This window comes from Lissotriton helveticus, chromosome 9, assembly GCF_964261635.1.
Source record: "Lissotriton helveticus chromosome 9, aLisHel1.1, whole genome shotgun sequence".
Taxonomy (NCBI): domain Eukaryota; kingdom Metazoa; phylum Chordata; class Amphibia; order Caudata; family Salamandridae; genus Lissotriton; species Lissotriton helveticus.
Genome location: NC_136070.1, coordinates 21,990,511 through 22,016,158, shown reverse-complemented (window position 1 = coordinate 22,016,158; position 25,648 = coordinate 21,990,511). Strand labels below are relative to the sequence as shown.

Sequence of the window (25,648 nt, the reverse complement as noted above, 5' to 3'; positions counted from 1 at the left end):
AAAGTAAAGTCCACATTTGTAAAGCGCACAATCACCCGTAAGGGTCTCTAGGCGCTGGGGGGCCGTCGGGAAGATTAAGCGAGCTATTGCCCAAAGTCACATGGTGCTGGGCTAACCTGCCGCCGGGGATCGAACCGTGGTCTCCAGATTCCAGCGTCAGTCGCCCTGGCCGCGGCGCCACACCTCTTCCACAAAGGAGCATAATAGGAAACGGCATCCCGTATTTCCGCATTACAGGTATGAGCAGTCCCTGTGGTGGTGGTAGTGGTGATTTTTGAAATACGAGTACAATGCTGGTCCCTCCATAAGAGGAAGGCTAAGGTCTACTCTTCCTCTCCATATCTGCAGCCCCAAGCAAATCTACCCAAGAAGTGCAGCTCTAACTATGAAGTCTCTGCACATGAGTAAGAGCGTGTGGAGGTCCTGAAGGACATTACTGTGTGTGGTTTACCAAAACAGAATTATTAACCAAGTATGAGAGCAAAGCATGGCGTCCTGTATAGTCAAGTAACCTGGAAACTAACAGTAAAAAACAAGTTTCTATGTGGAATTCTGGGCTTAGGCCTGGTGGTAGTGGTTCAAATCCCCATGCTTCTCTTGGAAAAATGAGTATAAAGGACGTTATCAGCATTTAAACATTAAAGTAAACAAACCAATAGAACTACCCATATCAATTTATTATTTTGGAATCAAATGTACCCATTAAATCACATCCCTGCAACAAAAATGGGTAAAGGAGACAAAGAGTCCCACTAGTTAAAAGAAAACCAAACAGTGTCCCTAGGAAATAATAGATCTTCACAGTCAACGTCTTCCTGGCTGTGTGCAAGAAAGTGCCTCTTTTGACATGGTTAGCCCTCAATTTTTCACTGGTAATTGGTGTGGTTTTGATTGTCTTCTCTAAAAGAAAAATCCCCAATTGGTACTTCTGGCCCCTGTAAGTGGTACCCTGGGTACCTAGGGCCTGGATGCTGAAGAGGGTCCCCTGAGACCCCGCCCCCCACCCCCTCACTAGGACCATGCCACTGCCCTTGGATCGTGCATGCCCTTGTAAGTGGAAAAACAATAAAGTCAACACGGCACCCGCTAGCAGCACTGCCTGTAGGTACAGGTACGTCACCCCTCTAGCAGGCATTACAGCCCTATGGCAGGGTGCACTATACGACAGGTGAGAGCCTATCTGCATGAGTAGATGAGCCCCTACAACACTTAAGTCAATTTTTAAATATTGGAAGTGTCAGGGAAGCCACAGCGAGCACACAAGCTGGAAACTTGAACACTCAACTTCCCCAGCACCATGATGGCTTCAATGAAACCAGAAGTGTTTGGTACCAAACTGCTTCTTGTAATGAATTTACACCGATTACAGTGTCAGATTTATTAAAACACGTACTCCGGGTACCTCAGAGGTGCCCTCTGAAAACGTGCCGAACCTGGTGTGGGCACTGACTGGCTTTAGGTAGCTACCACAGACAAGTTTCTGGTCCCCTGGGTGGCATAGCAGTGGGTGTAGTCACCCTGGGTAAGGTGCCCATTGGCCCTACCTACTACTCCCCTGAAACACCCCTCAATTTAGGTGGCTCCCCCAGACCTAGAAATCATTCCTGCAACCTATGAAGAAGGCACCGGGCAGCAAAGCCCCGAAGAAGACTACTGACTTGGCCACAGCCCTACCGGCCTGTCTCCAGCTTTAAAGACTCTGCAAAGAAGACAACACCTATCCTGTGGCCAGCGCCTTCCAGAATTCAGAGGAAGCCAACCTGCTCTTCGACAAAGACCAGATCTCCCGTGGACAGCAGCCCTGTCTGAAAGAACCAACTCCAAGGTATCCGGGATCTGGCTGGAACAGCGACTCCTGCCTACTCTGCACCTGATGCCCACTGCCCAAGTGGCTCACCAGTCCAGTGAAGTCTGCCCAGTGATCCAGACCTCAAATCCAGCGTTTGCTGACCTCTCCTGAACTTCGCGACGACTTCTGCAGCCTGAATCCAGAGTCTTCCCCTGAAGAAGAATCCAGCATCAAAAGGCATCCCTGAACCCAAAGGCCCTGTACCTTGTGAGCTGAATTGACGGTGCCCCCAAGCCCTCCAACATCTCTACTTCTCTCTGCAGTCATTGGTCATCCTTCTGCAACCTCCGGTGTGACACCTGTAGCCAGTTTGTCAAAAGCAGAATCCTCATTGTAAAGCATTGGGTGCCAGACGCTGAATTTGCGCCCTGTACCCAGCCGCCCTGTGCCGCTGGTGGTGTATGCTGAATGCTGCTTTGTGCCCCCCTGTGCTGGACCTAACCCCCAAAGCTTGGCACCGGCAACCATGTTACTTACCTGCAGTGGGGCTTCAAACACCCCCAGTCTCCATTTAAACGCATTGGGCCAAACTCAGATATTGACCTCTGCATCCGGTCGCCCCTGTGCGGCCGGTGGTGCAATTTTGGTACTCACTTGACCCTTGCAGACCTTTGGTCCCGAAGACTGGAACTCTAAGTCTGATACTTACCAGTGTAACCCTATTGATTTCCTTCATAACATTAAAATGTTCAGAAATTGTTTTAAGTGTCGACTTTTGAAAGTAAAAAGTATTTCTAAAATTGGTGTGGGTTACCTTTTTGAGTCGTCAGTCCATTATTGGTCAATGTTGTGCAATAAATGTCTTCAACTCGTCTGTTATACCTAAGGCTGCTCACTCACACTACCACTAATACAGCACTTTAGGTTGAGCCCTGTACACTTTTGGAGAACACCCATAACTGTGCATAGTATATCCACCAAGTGGCATACCATATACAGATGAAAGTGGCTGTTGCAAAGTCATCGTGTGCCCTGGGCACCCCCCAACTTTTTGCTGACTGGAACTGGTGGTAACTGACTGACTGACCCTGGGCTCTGTTTAACCAGGGCCAGAGCCAGTGCCAAGCCAAAAGGAACACATTAGAATACAGTTTAGACACCCAACATACACTAGGGTACACTAGGGTATGGTGGGGTACCCCTGTAATTGGCATGACCTTCCCCATAAGCCCCTAGTATGTAATAGGGCAGGGGATTAAAACTACCTAGAAGTCTCCAGTATCCTGGGGCATGGCAGTTTAGAGGCCAGCAGATTCTCTGCACCAGCATGTGTGCACTGCTGAAGCCTGAGGTCAGTTTAAAAGCAGAACAGGTGGTCAGGACAGCTTTTAAACCTCAAATTGTGCCCAAACTCGTCTTTGGGGGTAGGGGCACTTAAAAATGAAAAATCTTCCATGTTTTTGCATATTAGGGACCCCCAGGGTCACCCCTAGGTATCCCAGGGGTGGGGGGGGTCAGTTATCTATAAGGAGTGCCCTTATAAAATAAAGTTTTATATGCCTGGGTAAAGTGAAATTTTACATTTTACTCCCCACATTGTATTAAAGAGCTGCTCAAATTCGACTTTGATGCTAGAAGAATTGGGTATGGATCTGCTATATTTCTGCAGATTCAGAACCCCTGAAGTCTCCCCTAGTTGCACAGGGGGTGGGGGTCCTGTAGAAAATAGGGAAATACTTAATTATGGTTTTTATAAGCCCTGGTTCTTGATAAGTGGCCCAGGTCATTTTCCCTATTGCAACCCCCATGGCCCGTAGGTTAACATGGTAGGAAGTGATTGATTAATAAATATTGATAGGACAGGACTAGCCGGACCATTCAAAGACTTTCCAGAATGGTCGTAGTAAATCCAACAATATTATTTTGTTAAATTTCTCCTAAAGTGTACATACAATAAGTTATGAGACTTTCTTGTTTGGAAGTCCAAATTCAGCCTTTCAGTGGTCTGCCCTGATTGGTCAGAGTTAAGTGGATTAGCCAGGTTGCTGGGAGGGCAGTGTGTTGTTCAATAGGAATGCCAGGCCAGGAGGTGGCGTCGTAAACTACGCTCTTCAAAGGCAAGAGAAGAGGCCACTATGACAGTCGTGACCCAGAGTCAGGGGTAGGCTTAAGAAATGAATCTGTAAAGCGCTCTGATACCCTCACGGGTCAAGTTCGCGCTCTATAAAACCTTAAAATAAGAAAGGTATGTGCAGATGGTACGGGGATGCTCCATGGAAATGAGATATCCCAGGGGGTGTGTTTAGCCAGCTCTTACCTCCTTGCTGGAAAATCAGCCATTATGGATTTGGAAGGATGATGCACTCTGGGACAAACTGCCACACTCCACAGGATGTGGTCATAACTATGAGGAGTTGCCCTGCTCTCATTGGTCAGCAGTTACCTGGTGCTTGATCCAGAGAATTTTGAATAAGTACCTGAGAGGGGCAGAGCCCTCCAGATCTGCTGCTTGAAACTGAATGAAGCAAGAAGTGCCCTGCTGAAGATTTTGCTGTGTGCAAGGAACTCTAAGGCCTGACCTTTGAAGACTGCTCCATCTGAAACTACAGCCCTGTGGATTACCTTGCTGCCAAAAGACTAAAGAGTGGAAACTCCCTACAAGCTACAGGGTAACAGAGCTCACCTGGACAGCCCCACAAAGAATTCCAAGCCTAGAGTACAGTGGATTTGTAAGGGTTTTGTTCAAGTGGATTGCAGCATTGAAGTTTCACACTTTCAAGGACCCTCTTGGAGATTCCAGAACCTTGAGTTGTGTGTTGGATACTTTGGGACCTGCAAGCAGAACGCCCGGAAGGTGTTCTAACTGGACCCCGCTTGCTGAAGAAGGCGGCCCACTACAGTGGTGAGAATTCTTCAGAACAATTTATAATGGTGTGTCCCTGACAGAGAAAACGAAATGACTTAAAGGGGCGCTGTTGGTTTCTAAGCACTAGAAAGTGACTAATCTTTAAAAATTCATCTCTCTGGTTCCCTACAGTGGATTATTTTCGTTTTGGTGTCATTTAAAAGATAAAAATATTACCTATTTTTATAAATTGGTGTTGGATTTTTATTTTGTGTTGTGTCTTAATTATTTACTGAAATGGTGTTTTTGAATGCTTTACATACCTGTCTTTGAAGTGAAGCCTGTCTGCTCGCAGCCACGTTACCAAGGGTTGAGCAAAGGAATAATTTTCTAAGACCTATGCTGAGTCCTATCATGTGTTAGTGGCCTTATTGCCAGTGGCAAACCTACATTTGCCCCCACCAATAACCCACTTTCCAACAGAGATCCACACCAATTTTAGAAAAATAAGCTGCTTGTATTTTATTTGAAGCCACAAGTCCAGTCTTACTTCCAATGATGCTGAACATATTCCTCCTTGTCACAAATATAGCTCACACTGCAACAAAACATTTCCTGGATACCAGGCACAAATAGCAGCGGAAAACAAGCTCAATCCCCCTCTACAACTAGGGCTCGAACATAAGTCAAAGTTCACACTCCCCTTCTAGTTCTTCTACAAAATTGCCAGTTTGCCTCTTTCTGCCCTATAGCTTCCTATGGATTTCAGAAGGCCAGCTTTCCTGACCCTCAGAATCCCTCCCAGAATCTTTCAGGGGACCGGCTACTGCTAAATGTAAGTAAGTGGCTCTGTACATACTGGACCAAAGTGAGGTACAGTGTGCACGGAGTCCACATTCCCCAGAGGTATGGCAGAGGCCAAAGTTAGCTATAACCTTACTCTCCAAAGTGGTAGCTTGGTCGAGCAGTAAGGCAGTATCAGAGGACAGTGCAAAGCATTTGATGTACACACTTAGTCAGCAAAGGGTCTCACACACTCAAGAACTGAACTCTAGGCCAATTGTTTTCTATCAAAAGATAGTTATTTTATTTTTAGAAACAACAAGGTATCAAAATATACTTTCTTAGAATTAATTACTTTAGTTAAATACCTTTAAAATAGGTAATAGACTTTTTACAATAGTTACAGTTGTTGCAATAGGCAACACAATTTCAAACAGTGCAACATTGAGCTCAATGAGAATTTCTAGTTAAATGCAATTAGTTACTTTGTAGATTACTTTTCTAACCACACAGGTCTAGTTTCAGTCCTGAGACATGCACTGTAAACAGTTAAGTAATTACGTTTTTATCGTTGGCACGATTTTTAAAGAATATTTGTAAGTTTCAAAAATCGACACTTACAAACTTTTTCAGCAAAAAGCAGGCAATGAGATCCTATGGAAGGAAAGTCAAGTTACTGGTAAGTACGGTTAAAATTACTTTTCAGGGTCAGGGCTGAGCTAAAAGGTGCAGCACTGAGGTCTCTCCTGATAACAGGTGAGTAAATCAGTATTCGTAGTTCGGTTGATTTTAGATGAATATTTTAAAGTTCCAAAACTCCAGACTTAGAAGAATTTCCAAGTGAAACCAGTCAATGTTAGCCTATGGAAGAAAAGTGAGTTATTGGCTTTTAGGTAAGTACTCGACTGGCAGAGTTAAGGTTCTGGGCATAGACTCGGGGGTCCCCCAGGGTCAGGTAGGCACAGTTGGTACACTCTCAGCGGCACAGGGGCGGCCGGGTGCAGAGGTAGTTAGGCACAATGTTATCCAAGGAGCTAGCAGGCAACGCGGCTGTGGGAGCTGGGCTTCTGGTCACTTGCTCAGGGCAAATAGGGGAGTAGGTTAGGGCAAAGGTTGCACTGCCAGGGGCACTCAGGCGGCTGGGTGCAGGGTGCTTTTGAGCTGTCCAGGTCTCAATGTTATTCGCTGGAGATCTTGGAAAGTCAACAAAGGCTGCAGGCCCGGGGACGGAGGATCTTCTGGAGCGACCAACACTTCGAGGGTTACGTTGGGCTCTTGGGAGGATAGGTAGGCACCCTGGAGTTGGGCACAGGGGAAAGGAGGGCGCCGGGTGCAGGGGTGTCTTGACGTCGGGAAATCTTACCCTCAGCTGGTGGCGGTTGGAGGGATCCCTGGTTCTGAGGCTGCAGGCGTCGTCTAGGAGGGTCCTTGGGCACTGGATTCCAGGTCAGAATCGCCAGGGGGTCGTCTTCAGGGTCTTTGTTCACTCAGGCATAGGCCAGGCTCGGCGGGTGCAGAGTGTGCAGAATTTGCGGTTCCTGGCTGGTACCAGGGGTATTGCTGTTTGAGCAGAGCCACTGCTCATGGGAGTCCCAGTCTCTAAGAGGGTGAAGGCAGGCAGGTCCTCCGGGGTTCTCGAGGGTGCTATCCGCAGGAGACGCCGGGATTTAACAGGTTCAAGGATCAACAGGCCTGTAGGGCTGTGGCCAAGTCAGTTGGTGTCGACCTCTTGTTAGCAGCTGCATGGCAGGTCTTCTTGGTCTTTGTCACGAAATCGGGATCTGAGGAAGGAAGGTTCAGGGTGTCCCTAAATACTAAATTTAGGGGCGTTACAGGGAGGGGGGAGGATAAAGGGACCAATAGGTCCCTGTCCTGGGGTGAGTACACACCCTATCCTAATCCTCTTCTGTGGGAGGGGGGCAGGAGCCTATTTCTGATTGGGCCCGGCTCCCCATCCTCAAGTTGGCTGGAGCCCGGAGTTGTGCTTCACCTCACCTTTCCCACCTGAAGGGTGGAGTTGGCACAGACTGGCACATCCCCTTTCCTCAAGTAGGGTTTCCCGCCAGTCTTCCCGCCAGAGTGGGGGGTCAGAACCAATGGGGGCCAATTGCTGAGTACAGCAAGTGGCCTGGAGAAGCTCACAGTCGGCATGCCTTTGAAGCTTCCCCTGCCCAACCTGGGGGAGGAGACCTAGCACCTCACCCAGGATGTGCATTGTTGCAGGCTCAGGAGAGCTGGGGGTTCTCCACCCAGGGGTCCAGCAACATGTCTGCTGTGTGGCAGCCTCTCAGAGAAGACGTAGATTGTAGGTTAGGTTTCAGGGGGCATCTCTAAGATGCCCTCTGTGGTGCATTTTACATTAAATCCCACACTGGCATCAGTGTGGGTTTAATGTGCTGAGAAGTTTGATATCAAACAGTCTTCAGTGTAGTCATTCCGGTGCTGTGAAGTTCGTAATGACAGCCTCCCAGCACCATATACTCTTAATGGCATCACTGCACTTACAGTGCCCAGGAATGGCCCTGGGTACTGTAGGCGCACAGGGCTCCTGCACCTGTTCCCTCACCTCTGGCTTAGGGCCCCAGCTAAAGGGGCGACTAATGTATGCCAGCGCAGTGGGTTTGTGGGCATGGCACACAGGGATGTATGCCATGTCGACTCTGTTTAGTTCTGTACTTAGACACTCAGCCTGCAAAGGCAGTGTGTGTGTGCCAGTGTACAGGGCCCCTAAGGGTGGCACAATAAGTGCTGCAGCCCTTAGGGGTCTTCTGTGGTCACAATGCCCGGGGTACCTAGGGTACCATTTACTAGGGGCTGAGAGGTGGCCAGAGATGCCAATTGGGTTTTAGCTTCAACACAGTTTTAGGGAAGGAACACAGGCCCTGAGTACCTGGTTGGCAGGAGCCCAGGGCACACTCAGTCAAAGCACATCAGCAATTCAGCAAAAAGTGGGGGCATACCATGCAAGAAAGATGCCACTTTCTCACACTAATGGACAGTTCTTTAGGAAGAATCTAATGATCCAGTTTACGGGTCTGCAATGACTCAGGCAGGGATTAACTATAACTCTAAAAATCGTATATATACAATATTTATACTAAAATTCAAAGTTCCATAATCGATAATGCTTGTTAGACAGATGTTCTTGTACATCCCTAAGAAAAGTCACAGCAATATGGATTTCATACCTAGACGGGCCACTGCTAATTGAAAAGGCTGCTTCAGTAAGTGCAGTAAATCACCTTTTGGATTTGTGTTCTGTTATGGCAGAAGCAAGCCAGCTACACACTTGTAATATGTCTCTTCTAGACATTCACCTAGGCCTTACGGGCTCCAAGACACATTTTGCAGGGACACCTACATATTAGAGAAGGAAAATGCTACTTGCCAGTATGCATCTGTTCTTGGCATGTAGAGCTGCAGAGTTACACACTGTGCATAGATGGCCACCTGGTGTTGGGCCTGGATGTTTGCAGTTTGTTTTGTTGTAGAAAGTCTTTCGGAGTCACGGGATAGGTGACTCCTCCTTAGGATGAAACTGCGCGTGGGCATCGGCTCCATCCCCAGATTGATTTTCGGCATTAGGAAGAGATGGAGCTGTACAAGAGATAGTGATGTCCATGTGATTTGTATCTAATTAAGATAATACTGGAACAGATAAAGGTAGCCGGGGAGCCGGGTGGGCGTGTGTAACTCTTCAGCTCTACATGCCAAGAACAGATGCATACTGGTAAGTAGCATTTTCCGTTTGAGGCATATGAGCTGCAGATTACACACTATGCATAGATTGTATAGCAGTTCCCACACCTAGCGGCGACCACCAGTATCTGTTGCAGTTGTTTGAAACAGTGTTTTTAGTACAGCCTGGCCCACAGTGGCGTGTTGTTTAGTTTGCACATCAACACAGTAATGCCTTGTGAATGTGTGCGGTGTAAGCCATGTAGCTGCTCTGCATAGATGTTTAAGTTCCACACTGGTGCAGGTGGCGTTCTGGGAGGAATTATTCTTTTGACTCCTTCCATGAAAGCTTTTACAGCTAGTACTCCTCAGGAGCCAGATCGCTAGGGTGAGCTGAGCTGGGTCCGGGTGTCTGATCTCTCCATGGTTCTGTGTTAATAGGCGTGGAGATAGGTTTAGTTTTGGTGTGGTACTACAGACATCTGCAACAGCGTAGTGTACTACGGTTGTCTGGCCCAAGTTGGAGCGACTAGAATGAGCGTCAGGGAATGTTGTTGTAGTTTGCGTACCACTAACGGAAGTAGAGGGAGAGGAGGAAAAGCGTACGCAAATAGTTTTGACCAGTTCATCCATATTGCATTGCCTTTGTGCCGCTCACTTGCTCTTACCCGCATTGAATTTTAGCTGAGGAAAGCGGTTTGCTGCCCACGGAGGAACTACGGACCACAGGGGATTTCTGGCAGGTTGCGCTGCTGGTGGGAGCAGTACCGCATTCGGCGGATACTCTGCATGCTCCCAGCGTGCGCTTGACTGTTGAAAAACTACCGCTGACCACACCGGGGGACTGCGAGGACCAGCAGCCTCTAGCCCTTACAGCTGGTGCCTCTTCCCCCGGCGGCCACGCCCCCTCATTACCGGCTATTTACTTTTCGCGACACCCGCTCCGTGGGTGCCGCTCACTTGCTCTTACCCGCATTGAATTTTAGCTGAGGAAAGCTGTTTGCTGCCCACGGAGGAACTACGGACCACAGGGGATTTCTGGCAGGTTGCGCTGCTGGTGGGAGCAGTACCGCATTCGGCGGATACTCTGCATGCTCCCAGCGTGCGCTTGACTGTTGAAAAACTACCGCTGACCACACCGGGGGACTGCGAGGACCAGCAGCCTCTAGCCCTTACAGCTGGTGCCTCTTCCCCCGGCGGCCACGCCCCCTCATTACCGGCTATTTACTTTTCGCGACACCTGCTCCGTGGGTGCCGCTCACTTGCTCTTACCCGCATTGAATTTTAGCTGAGGAAAGCTGTTTGCTGCCCACGGAGGAACTACGGACCACAGGGGATTTCTGGCAGGTTGCGCTGCTGGTGGGAGCAGTACCGCATTCGGCGGATACTCTGCATGCTCCCAGCGTGCGCTTGACTGTTGAAAAACTACCGCTGACCACACCGGGGGACTGCGAGGACCAGCAGCCTCTAGCCCTTACAGCTGGTGCCTCTTCCCCCGGCGGCCACGCCCCCTCATTACCGGCTATTTACTTTTCGCGACACCCGCTCCGCGGGTGCCGCTCACTTGCTCTTACCCGCATTGAATTTTAGCTGAGGAAAGCTGTTTGCTGCCCACGGAGGAACTACGGACCACAGGGGATTTCTGGCAGGTTGCGCTGCTGGTGGGAGCAGTACCGCATTCGGCGGATACTCTACATGCTCCCAGCGTGCGCTTGAATGTTGAAAAACTACCGCTGACTACACCAGGGGACTGCGAGGACCAGCAGCCTCTAGCCCTTACAGCTGGTGCCTCTTCCCCCGGCGGCCACGCCCCCTTGGTACAACACAAGAACTAGTTCTGTCCCTCCCGCAGCGCGGGGCGAAGCCCGGGCAAAGGGCGGGCCCGTTTAAGCCCGTTCAAGCCTGTGCAAGACTGGACTGGGCCATTTTATTTCTGGTTGGTTTTTACTACTCTCCTCCTATTTAATGCTTCTATAACAGTATTTTAATTTATAACCCTGAACTTGCTCCTTTCTATTTCACCAACAGTAGTGAGGCATTTAATTTACGTTCAGCATGTCTCCTAGAAATACTAGAAACACTGTCAAAAAGCAGGCCCTGGCCTCGGCCGAGGTCATCGGCCCGATAGACCAATTTATAACTAAGGCCAACGATGCCATCGATCAGGGTATTATTCTACTGAATCGTCGAGTTTCTCAGGACCTGGCAATAGCGAGACGCTCTTCTATGGGCCTATTGGCCACCGCAGTAACTCCTCAACGTTCAGTAGATTTACCCCTACCAGTGACAGCGCACGCAGAGGTACACACGGTCCCCAGCATGGTGGACCTCTCGGCAACTTTGAATTTATCAGATACTCACTTATCACTTGAAAAATCCCCACTTATATTTGCTTCCCACAGTGCCCCTGATCCCTCTCCACTTACAGATAGGGCTATACGCGAAGGTGCCATTCCAAAAAGAAAGTCTAAAAGAAGGAAAACTGTTCACCTACAGCACATCGCTACTTCTCCATCTATGACTATCCCTAAAACCCCTTCTAATACGCATCTCCCCTCCCAATCCACTAATCTTGTTTTAACTTCCCACCAACCACTCTCTCCCGCGCTAGCATCTGCAACGATTCTTACTGATGATCATCTAAATCTTAGCAGCTCTAGTAGCTATGATAGTGACAGTAGCCTTGATGATAATGGTAACTTAACTAATAATATTTGTGGTAATGATAATCTATTGCTCAACAAGATAGGTGAACTATTCAAGTCATATCTAACCCCCATCGAAAAGGTACTACATCAGGTGCAATCTCAAATAGCTCAATTAACCCAACTCTCCTCAGCTCTTGATCCAAGTAAGGGCAATACAAAAAATCCCAATTTAGTTCATGGTAAACCCTTACCAAATAACACTAAAACCAGTAAGCCCAGCTTGCCAAAAACTATTTTACCCAATAATAACACTAACCAAAAGGCCCCGCCGAAACCCATTCAAAATCACCCACCATCAGTTCAGCCTAAGCCCCAAGCCCCACCGAAGACGTTAAAGCATTTATCACTCCAACCTCTGACCACTCCAAACGAACAGCTGCCCAACCAACAAAAAACCCTTCCTCTGCCTTCCCTTCCCACTCCAGCCCCCTCCCTCCCGAAGCAACAATCGGTCGGCTTTAACAACATCCCGAGAAACCGAAAGAGAGGGGGTCGACCCGTACATCTTCCACCTGAGGCATCCCCTTATGTGGTAATCATGACAGGGGTCCCGGAACTTCCCCCCAGTCAAGATGAGCCAATCTGGTCACTAAAAAATAAAGTTATATATTGGTTGTCCAATAATAGACCTTTACCACCTTTTTTGGACAACAGAGTTACCACCGTCCGCAGAGTGCCATGGCTCGGCACTGTGCCCAAAAACATCCAGGGCGCCTGCATTATAGTGAATTTCGACGACCCCAATACGGTTGAGCACATCTGCTCCTGGGGCGACCGTACTTCCACTGAAGGGATAGCCACCCATAACCTGTCATACTTCTACCCCCCGGTTCCCCGTCACAACACCGGTCCCCCCTGGAGTTGGATGAGAGTGGGCAATTGGGATGGGAACAGAGACCATGGCCATTGGGCAGGTTATGGCTTTTCCAACTCTGCCTCCGGTCATCTTTCCAATTGGAGAGGACCACCATTATCCAACAGATACGAATGTCTGGACATGGTTGACTGACCATCAGTCCCCTCCGACATCACCCAAGACATTACTGGAACTCAGACCCCTACTTCTTATTCTTCCAGCATAAGTTGTGTGGCTACGCCTAACCATTTCCCCTCGTCCGGTGTTGGCATTGAGTTTCTCTCTCCTTTGCCAAAGACTTCTTCACATCTGCCATTTTTACAGGTTTGTGCTCTTAGTTCTGCTCCTCTTATTATTTTTGAGGAGTCACATAAAAGGCAACAAAATAGTTTATTTTCACCACCTGGACTATCTAATAACACTGCCTTCTCCTTTATCCCGTCCCCCCGTATCTGTGTTCCAATACCCCTTGATACCTTGTCGACCTTATCCCCCTTTTTACCCCCAACCAGGGATTTTACAATCATGTATTGGAACGTAGCGGGCCTTAGATCTAAAACACATCTTCAGTCTTGGATCGACCTGGTTAACAGACATGACATAGTCTGTCTCCAGGAAACCTGGGCCATTGAGCCGATTCATATCCAGGGCTTTAAAACCTTTCATGTGGCCGCTATTCCATCTGTTCAAGGAAGACATAAGGGTGGCCTGGCTACCTACGTTTCCAACCAAATTCCATTTACTATGACCGAAATATCCCAGGTGTCTGCAATTTTCCAAATCCTCAAGTTTACCGTTAAAAGCTCCGTTTATTATGTCATAAACATGTATAATAATGTGCCACCTGTTGACTGTGTAAAGTCATTGACGGAAATCACCTTATTTCTGCAGGATCAGAAAGCTAAAAATGCACAGTTGCAATGTTACTTTGTGTGGGGTGGGGATTTTAATGTCTACTTATGTAGTAACTACAACAAAGGTTTATGTGCCCTTCAAGATGAGCATGACTCCCCCATTACCCACTTTGTCCATTCTAGCCTAGGGTCTGCTTTTAATGCCTGTTTATTTTCACTGGAACTCGAATTTGCGAATGAACTTGTGATACCTGCTGTCGACTTTAAGCCAACATTCCATGGTAGAGGATTGTTGTCCACAATCGACTTTATTTTGTGCTCGCAGTTTCTAGGAACCAGATTGAAAAACTTTTCTACTGGCACAGACCCTTCTAGTGACCATTTTCCCAACAGCATTTCTATTACTCTTACTTCTGTTCCCTTATCTCGTACTAAGTCCAGTACCTTAACACAGCAATCCCTGGAGATGGGTAGAACTAACGGATATACAGTAAAGTGGTCCAAGATTAACCCCAAAGAGGTTACCGAAAGGGTCATCCAACAATCCCTCCCTCAAATATATACCTGCTTAGAGGAGACCTCATCCCCCCAGCTGATCCTGTCTAGTTTTGCTAAGATTTTAGAAATTATGCGGCAGGAGCTTACTTGCCACCACAACAAGAAAGAAGACAAAGACAGTCGAGGGTGGTTTGACTCCGATTGTCGTAGGGCCCATCGTGCACTCAAACGAGCCCTTCATAGCCAAGACAGGGATGTAGCCCTAATCTCACTTTTAAGAAAACAATATAAATTGGCCCTAAAATCCCGCAAACGGGAAATAAAAAACAACCTTTGGGCCCAACTCCATGAGAGCATAAAATCAAAGGACAGCACGCTATTTTGGCGAACAGTCAAGTCTCCATTTTTGGCAGATGACGCCGCTCCTTCCCCATCTAGATGTGGCGGTACCTGCTGAAAAATGGGTAACTCATTTCTCGCAGATATTTGGGGATCCAACATCATCTACTGATGATATTACTCTTGGGGAGGCCCGTACCAATAGTGATAACATCTACCCAATTGGTATTCACTTTGATCTTGGAGACGTGAACACAGCACTAACGTCTTCCAAGACTGGGAAAGCCCCTGGTCCTGACGGGGTTCCACTTGACATCTTTGTGAATAACCTTGAATTATGGTCCCCAATAGTCACCCAAGTCATGTCCGCAGTCTCTCAGGTCGGTTTAACCGACTCCTGGTCTACCTCTGTGCTTCTCCCTATTTTTAAAAAGGGAGACCGAGATAATCCAGCTTGTTACCGACCAATCTCCCTCTTGGACTCGCTGGGTAAGGTCGCTGGGAGACTCCTCCTGGAACGCCTCCAGGACTGGGCAAAGGAGAATAAGATCATCACAGACCTCCAGTTTGGGTTCCAAGAGGGATTGGGTACGGTGGAACAGGCTCTTAACCTCACCTTACTTATGGGGAAATACGCCTGGGCTAAAGGTGGAAATCTTTACCTGGTCTATGTGGATCTAAGTTCCGCTTTTGATTGCGTAATCCACTCTAAGCTATGGGAGATCCTAAGTAGACTGGGAGTAGACCCCCCCAATCCTGAAGTTTCTCCGAGAGCTTTACTCGGATGCCAAAGCCTGTGTGAGGTATGGCATCAACGGAGAGCTAACGGATTCATTTGGAATTACAAAAGGAGTTAGACAGGGGTGCGTCCTTGCTCCATTCCTATTTAACATCTATACTAATGGTTTGGAGCAAGCGATGCTGATAGGGAATAAGGACCTCCCCTGCATAAAAGCCTGCCCGATTCCAGCATTGCTTTATGCCGATGATTCGGTCATTTTAGCAAGGACTCCTAATCAGCTCCAGTTGCAACTTGATAAGTACTGCCAATACATGCTCTCTCTTGGTCTTAAAGTCAACAAATCCAAGACTTTTGTCATGCATATTGGCAAGAAAGCCCAGAAATGTAAACCTTTCTACATTGAGAATACCAGGTTAGATAGCGCTAGGAACTATCCGTATTTAGGAATCCTCATTGACCACCAAATGTCTTGGAAACCTGCTATTTCTAGCAGGAAATTGCAGTTCCAGCGCACAACATCAGCACTGACCTCATTCTCAAGGAAGCTGGGCAAGCCCGCTCCTGCAGTAATATTGCAAGTCTATCAAGCCAAGTGCATGAGTGTGGCTACCTACGGAGCAGGTGTATGGGGCTACGCCCCTGTCCATGAGCTCCAAGTAGTCGAAAATGATTTCTTGAAGTACATATTAGCTCTCCCCAGAAGTGCCTCCAATTACGGTAGCCATATAGAGCTCGGTTGGGACTACCTATCTGACATCATAAGGTACCAACCGATTCTCCTCTGGCACCGTATATGGACTAAGGAGCAATGTCTCCTAACCCGGTCGCTAATAACAGACTGTCTGACTCTGACCCATTGGAAAAGGATTCCTTGGCTATTATACATTTTTAAATTTCTGAAAGACTTGAACTGCCTTGAGTTTTTTACAAACCCTATGTCACTCACTACCATATCAAGAAAGTCTTTAAAGAACCTATGTGTCTCGCATTGGAGTGATTTACGTTTATGCTCTGAAATCGGCAAACAGTCGACTATCCATCTAACAATGATTCAATCCTCATATGGCCTGCAACCTTATCTGTCTTTCTACTTGTCTAATTACGATAGATATGTTTTAACCCGATTTAGATTTAATTCTTTTTATCGTCTTGTTTCATTTCCTATGCCCTCTGACTGGTCACGCGAATTGATCAAATGTCCTTGTGACGACTGTACTCCCCAGTCTACACTACATGTAACTTTATTTTGTACCTTTTATGAAATTCCTCGCAAACGTTGGTTGATCCCTCTGCTTAGATCATTAAGACTGAGAAGATGCAGACCTGCCCTTCTGGCATTACAATGCCTAGACACCCCTTTTGTTGCAAAAACAGTCGCTTACTATTTAAAAGCTTGTATAAAAATCCGCTCCCAACTTGCGCCCCCCGCACAGTAAATATTTATTTTTATACTGCTGTCATTCTGGGTATCAACATAAAGCAAACTGATTTTATGCTTAAACTGACGTTTTATTGTACATAGCAATCAACTCCTATATGAAAAACAAATTGTTGTAAATAATTGTATATGTACTGTATGATTTATACTTGTACTTTTATGATTGTAAATTCAATCGAATAAAGTTACTTTTGGATTTGGCATTGCCTTTGGACAATGGGTGTGGGTATCTGGCAGCAAAGCTTGGGCATTTTGCGTTTTCGTGGGTGGCAAAGAGGTCTGAGGTTGTCCCCACATTTGAAAGAACGGATGAAGAACTTGCGGATGAAGTTCCCACTCGTGGATCGGTGTTTGTCGACTTAGCAGATCTGCCATTGTGTTGTGTACTCCTGGGACATATTGGGCTAAGAGGAAGATCTTTAGTGGTATCATCCATCTCCATATCTGCTGTGCTAACAGAGCTGCAGAGAGTGTGTTCCCCTGGTTTGTTTATGTAGTACATAGCTGTCCTATTGTCTGTGCGGACTAAGACAGCTTTGCCTGACACTTGCATTTGAAATGCTTTTAGGGCTAGAAAACAGCTAGCAACTCCAAATGATTGATGTGGAGTAACTTCTGTTGCGGTGTCCACCTGCCTTGCATGGTGTGATGCAGTAGGTGTGCTCCCCAGCCGGAAAGCGATGCGTCCGCTGTCATGACTATTTGAAAAACTGGCTCTAGAAACGGTCGCCCTTTGGAAAGGTTTTTGGTGTTCCACCATTGCAGAGAACGATGAGTCCGACCGTCTACCAACACTAGGTCTGTTAGTTGACCGTGAGCCTGGTTCCATTGGCATGCTAGGCACTCTTGAAGTGGACGCATTTGCAGTCTTGCGTGAGGTACTATAAATATGCAAGATGCCATCATTCCTATGAGCTGCACGAACGCTCGAGCTGGTAGCGAGTGTTGCGGTTTGAATTTTGTTAAGAGAGTTTGTACACTTGTTATCCTGGCTGGAGAGAGATAAGCTAGTGTTAGTTGGGTGTTTATTGTAGCGCAGAGATACTGTTGTATGTCCGAGGGTTGCAGATGCGATTTGGTGTGAATCCCAAGTCGTGAAGCAGTTTAATAGTAGTGTGAGTGTGTTGTACGCACTGGCTGTATGAGCTGGCTTTTATGAGCCAGTCGTCTAGATATGGGAAGACATATGTTGTCGTCTTAAGTGTGCTGCTACTACTGCTAGACATTTGGTAAACACCCTTGGCGCTGTTGTGACTCCGAATGGGAGAACTTTGAACTGGTAGTGCTGCCTGTCTAGCACAAATCTGAGATATTTTCTGTGCGCTGTGTGGATGGGAATATGGAAGTAGGCGTCCTTGATATCTAGGGTGACCAGGAAGGCGTTTAGTACCAGAAGTGGAAGGACTTGTTGGAGTGTGACCATGTGAAAATGGTCTGACTGTATGTAAATGTTTAGAGGTCTGAAGTCTAGGATGGGTCTTAAAGAGTCGTCCTTGTTTGGTATTAGAAAATATAGGGAGTATACTCCTTTGTTTTTCTGATGCTCTGGAACTATTTCAATTGCATTTTTCTGCGGGAGGGATATTACCTCCTGTCTGAGCAGTGTTAAATGTTCTTGTGACATTGGACGTTGCTTGGGTGGTATGTTTGGGGGGGGTGGATGTTAGTTTTATACAGTAACCTGACTGAATTATTTGGAGCACCCACCTGTCTGATGTGATGTTCTCCCAAGCTGGCAGGTATTGTTGAAGTCTTCCCCCGACAGGAGTGGAATGGGACGGGGGAAGGGGAAGGGAGTCATTGGGCATGGGTAGAGGCAGAGCTGGAGTTATTTTTCCCTCTGCCTTTGTTATTGTTACCCCTGTAACCACCCCTTTGGTAGCCCTTGCTGTAAGTGGACTGTGTAGGGGCTTTGTAAGAGGTAGAAGCTGTGTCCGAAGAGTATCCCCTGGTGGCACCTCGACAGGATGAGCGACGAAATGAACTTGTGGGAGCCTGCGACTGCAGGGCTCCCATAGATTTGGCGGTATCTGTATCCTTTTTCATTTTTTCAAGTGATAAATCTACGTTAGGTCCGAATAGGTGTTGCTCATCAAAGAGTTGATTAAGAAAGGCACTTTGTACTTCAGGTTTGAACCCTGATATGCGTAGCCAGGCGTGTCTACGTAATAGGACGCTGGTGTCAACTGCCCTAGAGGCAGTATCTGCCGCATCCAGTGCACACCGAATAGAGGTGTTTGTGATGTTTTTCCCCTCTTGGATGAGTGTGTGTGCTCTATCCTTGTACTCATCAGGGAGGTGTCTCATTAGTGATTCTAACTCGTCATAATGTGCTCTATCATAACTGGCTAGCAATGCCTGTGTATTGGCGATACGCCACATGTTTGCTGCTTGAGACGCTGTTCTTTTCCCTGATGCGTCAAGTAGCTTAGACTCTTTATCTGGTGGTGGAGCTTCACCTGATGTTTGTGAGTTTGCTCTCTTGCGTGCGTTGGAAACTACAAGTGAGTCTAGTGGTACTGGGCCTTTAATATATGCTGGGTCTGAGGAGCAGCTTTATATTTATTCTCTATGCGAGGGTTAATGACCCGAGTTCTGACTGGGTCTTTGAAGACTTCAGGAGCATGCTTAATTACTCCTTTAAGCATTGGCAGAATGGATGAGGACCTTTGTGCACCATCAAAGGTATCCATTAAGAAGTCTTCATCTACAGGGTCTGTATGCATGTCTACCCCATGATATTGCGCAGCCCTGTGAATTAATTGATTGAAACCCATAGTATCTTCTGGTGGGGAAGGCCTTGAGGGGTATATGTCATCCTGAGGGACATTTAGGACATCTGGGGTGGTATAATCATCCCACGGGTCAGGTGATCCTGTAGGAGTAGCTGGATCAGGCATGTTACCCCCATGTCATCAGAGCTATCATCCCTGTTGTCAATGTCTGATATGATAGAGGATGCTGGGGAATGCTGTGGTATGGGAGGATGTGGTGATGGCACAGGTGAAAGAGAAGGGGCAGGCAGTCTTAAGGGAGAGGTAGCCATGTCCTTCTTTGAATGCGGAGCTGGAGCTGGTGTGTCCAGTGGTCGCTTTTTTTAAGTCAAAATTAGCTGTCCAGTGATTGGATCTTTAGCTCGAGTCTTTTGAGCAGGGTCTAGATAAAGCAAGTTTTCTGCAGGAGGCTGATCTTTTGGTACAGAGGTCTTGGCACCGAAGCGTTTTTTTTTTTTTTGGCAATGTCTTTAACCGGAGAAGTAGGAGTCTTTTGCGGCTCCGAAGTTTTTTTTCGGTTTTGATGATTTTTTCGGCTCTGGTATGTTTTTTGGATCCAATTGTTTTTTCAGTTCCGGTGTTTTTTTCGAATCCGTTGCGGGTTTGCTTGGTTCCGACCTGGGTTTTGGTGCCGAAGGAGTAGTGGTATGTTTCAGCGCCGATGGTTTGGAGGTCGGGATGGCCGGTGAAGTTGTCTTTTTCGGTGCCGGTAAGTGTGCGCTGGCACCGTGCGAAGGCCGTCTCGAGCCTGAGTTGCCTGAAGGCTTCATTAGCTTCTTAGCCGGGCCCGAAGGTGGGGCAGTAGAAGCAGCGTGTCGGTGTGCACCCGAGGGCAAGGGTGTGATCAGGGCCTTCTTTGGGTGTGTCGAGGAAGGGTCAGGGTAGACTGTCTTACTTATGACTCGCTGTGCTGGAGTGATGTCCTCGACTTCAGAGTCTTCCGCCTCGGAATTGCTGTCGACGTAGTGTTGTTCTGGAACCCGGACGCCTTCCACGTCCGGAATCGAAACTGAAGATAGAGCCATTGTTCGCCTCGCTCTTCGGTCCCAGGTAGTCTTCTTGGAGCGGTAAGAGGCACAAACGGAACAGTCTTTGGCCTCGTACTCCCGGGAGAGGCAAAGGTTACACACTTCATGAAGGTCGGTGTGGGGATACTTCGACCCACCTCACATTGAGGACACTTTTTAAACGGCGTCCTTTCCATGAGCTGGAGTCGAGGCCTAGTTAGGCCCGAAGGCCGTCGACGACGACCGGAATCGAAGTTTTCGGGGTTGAAGAGTAGCGTCGACTGGAAAAGTGTTCATAAACTTAATTTCTGTAAGTTGGTGAGGATTGCGTGCCGAAGGAAATCGGTTCGAACACTGAGCGCTGGAAACACATCAGAGCCCGGTGGCGGGGAAAAAACAATCTGGGGATGGAGCAGATGCACATACGCAGTATCATCCAAAGGAGGAGTCACCTATCCCGTGACTTCCAAAGACTTTTCTACAACAAAACAAACTGCAAACATCCGGGCCCAACACTAGGTGGCCATCTATGCATAGTGTGTAATCTGCAGCTCATATGCCTCGGACATAGTCTTTCATACAAAACAAAAAGCTTTATTTTGACTTGTGCCTGTTGCAGCTTTGATCTGTAGGAGCCAAGTTTTTCATGACTTTATGCGGGTGGTGCAAATCCACACTGCGGCTTGCATGCAACACTAGACATTTAGGTCACTCGTGCAGTATTTTTGGAATCATTATTGTGAGCCTAGCAAGCAATTAACCTAATTCGGGTCAGCTAAATGTACTTGTCACCTACATTTCAAACACTAGGATCAAATTTGTTCATTTTCCAGGACTTAAATCGGATGATCTTTTGAACAAAAGTAGATTTAAATAGTATTTCTCCTAAAGCTTTCAACGTTAAGCAAGTGTTAGAAGGGGCGATCTCCGAGGGCCAGGTTGGGCTCACCCGGTCACCCCAAGATCCACCTCTCCCACAGAACTTGCCGAGTCTTGATTGGGAGGTCCCCACCGGGGAGGACTTCGGGTCTAGGATCGTACACACTGAGCTCACACCACACTACGAACAGACACCACACCGTTGGATTCTAGTAACAAGTTCTTTATATAGCAAATAACGAAGGAAGCACTCTTATATACACAGTGGTCAAGGGACCACAAAGTCTTGGAGGATTCGGGAAGGGGGAAGCGGGACAGTCTTTTAGTCTCTGGGTCAGTACGCGGCGTACCCTACGCACAGCTCTCAATCCTCGAGCCGGGGGGTACAGGATGATGGTCGTACTGGCTGCCTCACCTCCGTCGAGTCGGCTCGGTCGTGATGGTGGTCTCGATGGTCCAGCCGGACCAGAGTACTCCTCGAGCCGCGACGAGGTCAGCAGGGCTCGATCTGGAGAGGTTCGTGAGAGCCGCGACAGCGTCAGCAGGGCTCCGATGGTTGCAAGTTCAGCTTGAGCCGCGACAGCAGGGCTACGATGGTTGCAGGTTCAGCTTGAGCCGCGACAGCGTCAGCAGGGCTCCGATGGTTGCAGGTTCCGCTTGAGCCGCGACAGCGTCAGCAGGGCTCCGATGGTCTTAGATGTCGAGCCGCGACAGCGTCAGCAGGGCTCCGATGGTTGCAAGTTCAGCTTGAGCCGCGACAGCGTCAGCAGGGCTCCGATGGTTGCAAGTTCAGCTTGAGCCGCGACAGCGTCAGCAGGGCTCTGATGGTTACAAGTTCAGCTTGAGCCGCGACAGCGTCAGCAGGGCTCAGAGGTTCAGGATGAGTCTTCTTAGGGTCAGCCGCGATCAGATCAGCAGGGCTTCAGGTCCAAGATACAACTGTCCGCTAGTTGTCGGGCCGCCCCAGTTATAGTCCTTCTCCTCTGTGATCTCCGGACCCTCGCAGGCGGAGCTCTCAGGCCCTGGGGGCTGGTCGTTGGCGAGGTCCGGCGGTTGGCTCTTTTATCCCTTTGAAAGATGGGTCCGGCAATTCCCAGACGCCCAGCGGGTCTGGAGCCAGCCCTCGGGGAGGCCAGAGGGGTGATCGAAACTGGCCCACAGGGGAGGGCCAAAGGTGTGACAGAAACCAGCCTCTCAGGGGAGGCCGGAGGTGCCATCGAAACTCCCTGGCTTATCTCACTCGGGAGCTTTTTACCCCCCAGCCGGGACTGGCGCGCCTTTGGAGTCTGGGTTTCGCTGGGGCCGGGGTCACGCTAGGCCCAGGGAGACAGGGATGTCGGGAAGGGAAGATGACATCCGGGCCTTGTGGGGCATGCAAGGTTAGGCGCTCGGAGCCAGGAGTGGAGCGGGGAAGGCAGGCCTGGTCAAGGTCCCAGGGGGATCTAGGCTTAACTGGGGTAGGACGACCAGGCTCGGGTTGCCGGCTACACTAACGGGGAGGCTGCGCAGGGGACTCGGGGTACAGGCCTACGCTCACAGGGTGTGGAGGGACAGAGGCGAACCATGCCACGAGGCCGGGTCCAACAGCAAGAATATTAAGATTTTCAGGTACAGGAATTTGTTAAAGCGACAGATTTTAAAGTCATTTGCTAAGGAAATTCAATGCTCTATTACGAGAGAAGAAATACTATGGATATAAACATAAATGAGAGAGAAGGAATTAAACATCCACCAAATAGAGATTCAATAACATACATGAATCCTCCTGTGATACAACTAAAGGTCTGGATCATGACAAGGTCACATCCTTAGACTGGAAGACTGATCCCTTTTACTACATGTCAAATGGTCCCTATTCAAAATCAGGGACCATATGACCTGTAATATAAGTTTGTGTATTTTTTCAAGTGTCCCTGTGGGGAAAAAAGAACCATTAAGAAAACAGACAAATACAAATGAGATTAAACAAACAAAATCAACTTAAGGTTAAAAGTGTAAGATCAACAAAAGCAATGCATTTAAAAGAGGCCTAGCATAATATACAACAAGTGAGACTCAAACATGGCTCAGCTTCAAAAGATCCAAATGTCAGGCAGTACCAGTTTCAACTGCGGATTTGGTTAGCTAGGGACTAACGGCATGGCTCGCAATGGGGGACTAAATAGAAATATAGGCCCAAAAAGATGACTTTGGTATTCAGTGCCAAGATATGTTCCTTACAAGTGCGTGACGTCAGTCACCCAAGTAAGTTGGGGGCAGTCTAGGATATACAGATCTGAGTGTTAGAGTTAAAGCTACAATGGAACTTCAGATGGTTCTCCGTTTGAATATAACAATCGCGGTTGACAAATTATTCACCACTAGGTCCCTACTGGAGAGCTGCTCATTTCAATCAAGATTCTGCACTTGATCTTCAAGGGGGCTTTCACTCACTTCCTTAAATTAGGATGTAGCAGTGAAGTTCATTCTCAGGATCAGGGATATGGCTACTTGTTGCTGAATTTACCTCACTGAGTCAAGTTTAAAGAACACATACACATTTTCATTGCAGAGTGAAAAGGGCAGGATTGTTTTAGGCAACAGCTTTGGAGGAGGTGTGTGATGCAGCACCTGTGATAGGAGGTGGACCAGAAAGGTTGGTTGCTGCTTAAGGAGAAGACACTTGCACGCATTCATACCTATGTGCTGCTCACATGCCCTTTGTTCTTGTAGACGAGTCACTTCTCTCAGTTGGGTCAAACAGATGCTCCTAAGGCAGGACACTGAAAGCCTTTCTGGTGGAGGTCAGGTCCATAGTTTGACACTTAGTGAGGGTCACAATACCCTATTTGTTTATGATATTGTAGTCGGACCACATACACTCAGATGGAAGATGACTATAAAGATTCTGGGGAAGGATACCACTCTCCTTTCAAGTAGAGCAAAAAGACAGTACATCTTGTATTGTAAAACAATGAGGCAGCAACACTGGACACAAGAAGCACTGTGTAAAAATGCTTTGGTTAGGGAACCCTAGATAGAGACTGGCACAAACTCGAAGGCAATTAAGCGAGTTCCTGGAGAGAATCTGTTTTGGAAGTCTGGCAGTGGGCTTGGGCCCTTTTTCGCCTCGGCCTGGAAGAAAAGGTCACCCGGTACAGACCAATTCCTAAATCTTGGGACACTCCTCTCTCAAAGTGCTCACAAGATAGTGTGCCCAGAAATATTTGAGAACAGAGCCCCACAACGGGGTGCCGAACCTCTCACTGGTAATAATAGTCTTTTCAAAAGTACTTCTTGACTTGAACCCTGGAACTGGGCACCTCTTAACTAAGCAAAACTAGGTCATAAAAAGACCAGGTTCTGTCTTCATCAATGCAAGAAAGCTGCTCTTCAGAGATGTAGGCTGAATTTTGAGAAGAAATACCTGCGGCAAACACCGTACTGCTAAATCACACTATGAAGGACAAAGAAGGAAAATAAAGAATGTTTAAAGACCATTGCAATAAAAAAATAAAAATAACCCTTCCCTTAGACAATGTGACAGAGTACCACCTATAAAAGAAGTCGATCACCTTCACCCCTCACCCCTCACCCCTCATCCCTCACCTGCCCCTGCAATCTGTCTGGTCAAAAAACACCAGATCTGGGATGGTTGGAGAATCAATATATGGTGCTTCTGAAAAGCATAAACTAAGACACCCAATCTTGGCTACAGAAAATGCTTTCAATCATCAGTTTTCTGTAGGGGCTTTCTACGGTTCTAAAAATGGATGAAAGTACCATCCTCTACTAACTGTACCTCCTAATGTTAGCCATAATATTGTGTCTAAGAGTAAAAGATGCAAGGAATATACAATCAGTGACTGACCCTACCTTGACTTTCTTTTCCAAAACACTCCTCGTCTTCTGAGATGTTGTCACGACCTTGCTCCTTCACCTCAGTGGTTAAATCCAAGATGTTTCCCCTGGAGAGAAATGGTGACAGTTGGTACACAAACAGCAAACAAAGGAAAATAGCTCTCAAATACAAACAACTTCTGCTTCCAAGTGAGACGGTTCTTTAACAGATCATCCAGCTAGGCCAAACAGCCTGCATTTCAAACCACATGGGAACTGAAAAGGGGTCATTACACAAATCGAATAAGTTACCTACCTTCGGTAACGCATTATCTGGTAGAGACTATCTAGCTGCAGATTACTTACCCCTGAATTTCCCAGGCGTCAGGCTGGATCCAGAAACTTTTGCTGAGCAATAACCCTTGCGCGCGACAACGGGTGGCTCCATTCGGCTCCGCATGTAGATGACGTCGTGTATGACGACCCGGTGCCTACATAGGCGCCACCCAGGCTCGCGGACGTCGGTACTTTTCGTTTTTCCAAGCCAGAAGTGCAGAGCCACGAAGTGACCGACATAAATGTGTGCAAAACTAGGGCCCTGAAAGGGGAGTAGCCTTAAATGTACTACATCAGTCCATA

General features: G+C 47.7%; 1 protein-coding gene across 1 annotated transcript in view; it reads right to left on the bottom strand.

Annotated features, from left to right (window-relative positions):
- The window catches only part of BAZ1A (bromodomain adjacent to zinc finger domain 1A), a 296,099-nt gene that overhangs the window by 100,213 nt on the left and 170,238 nt on the right, over nt 1-25,648 (bottom strand). Inside the window, exon 16 of the mRNA XM_078659379.1 lies at nt 25,046-25,137. Coding sequence (XP_078515505.1) covers nt 25,046-25,137 — 92 coding nt within the window. The remainder of the gene's footprint in view (nt 1-25,045; nt 25,138-25,648) is intronic.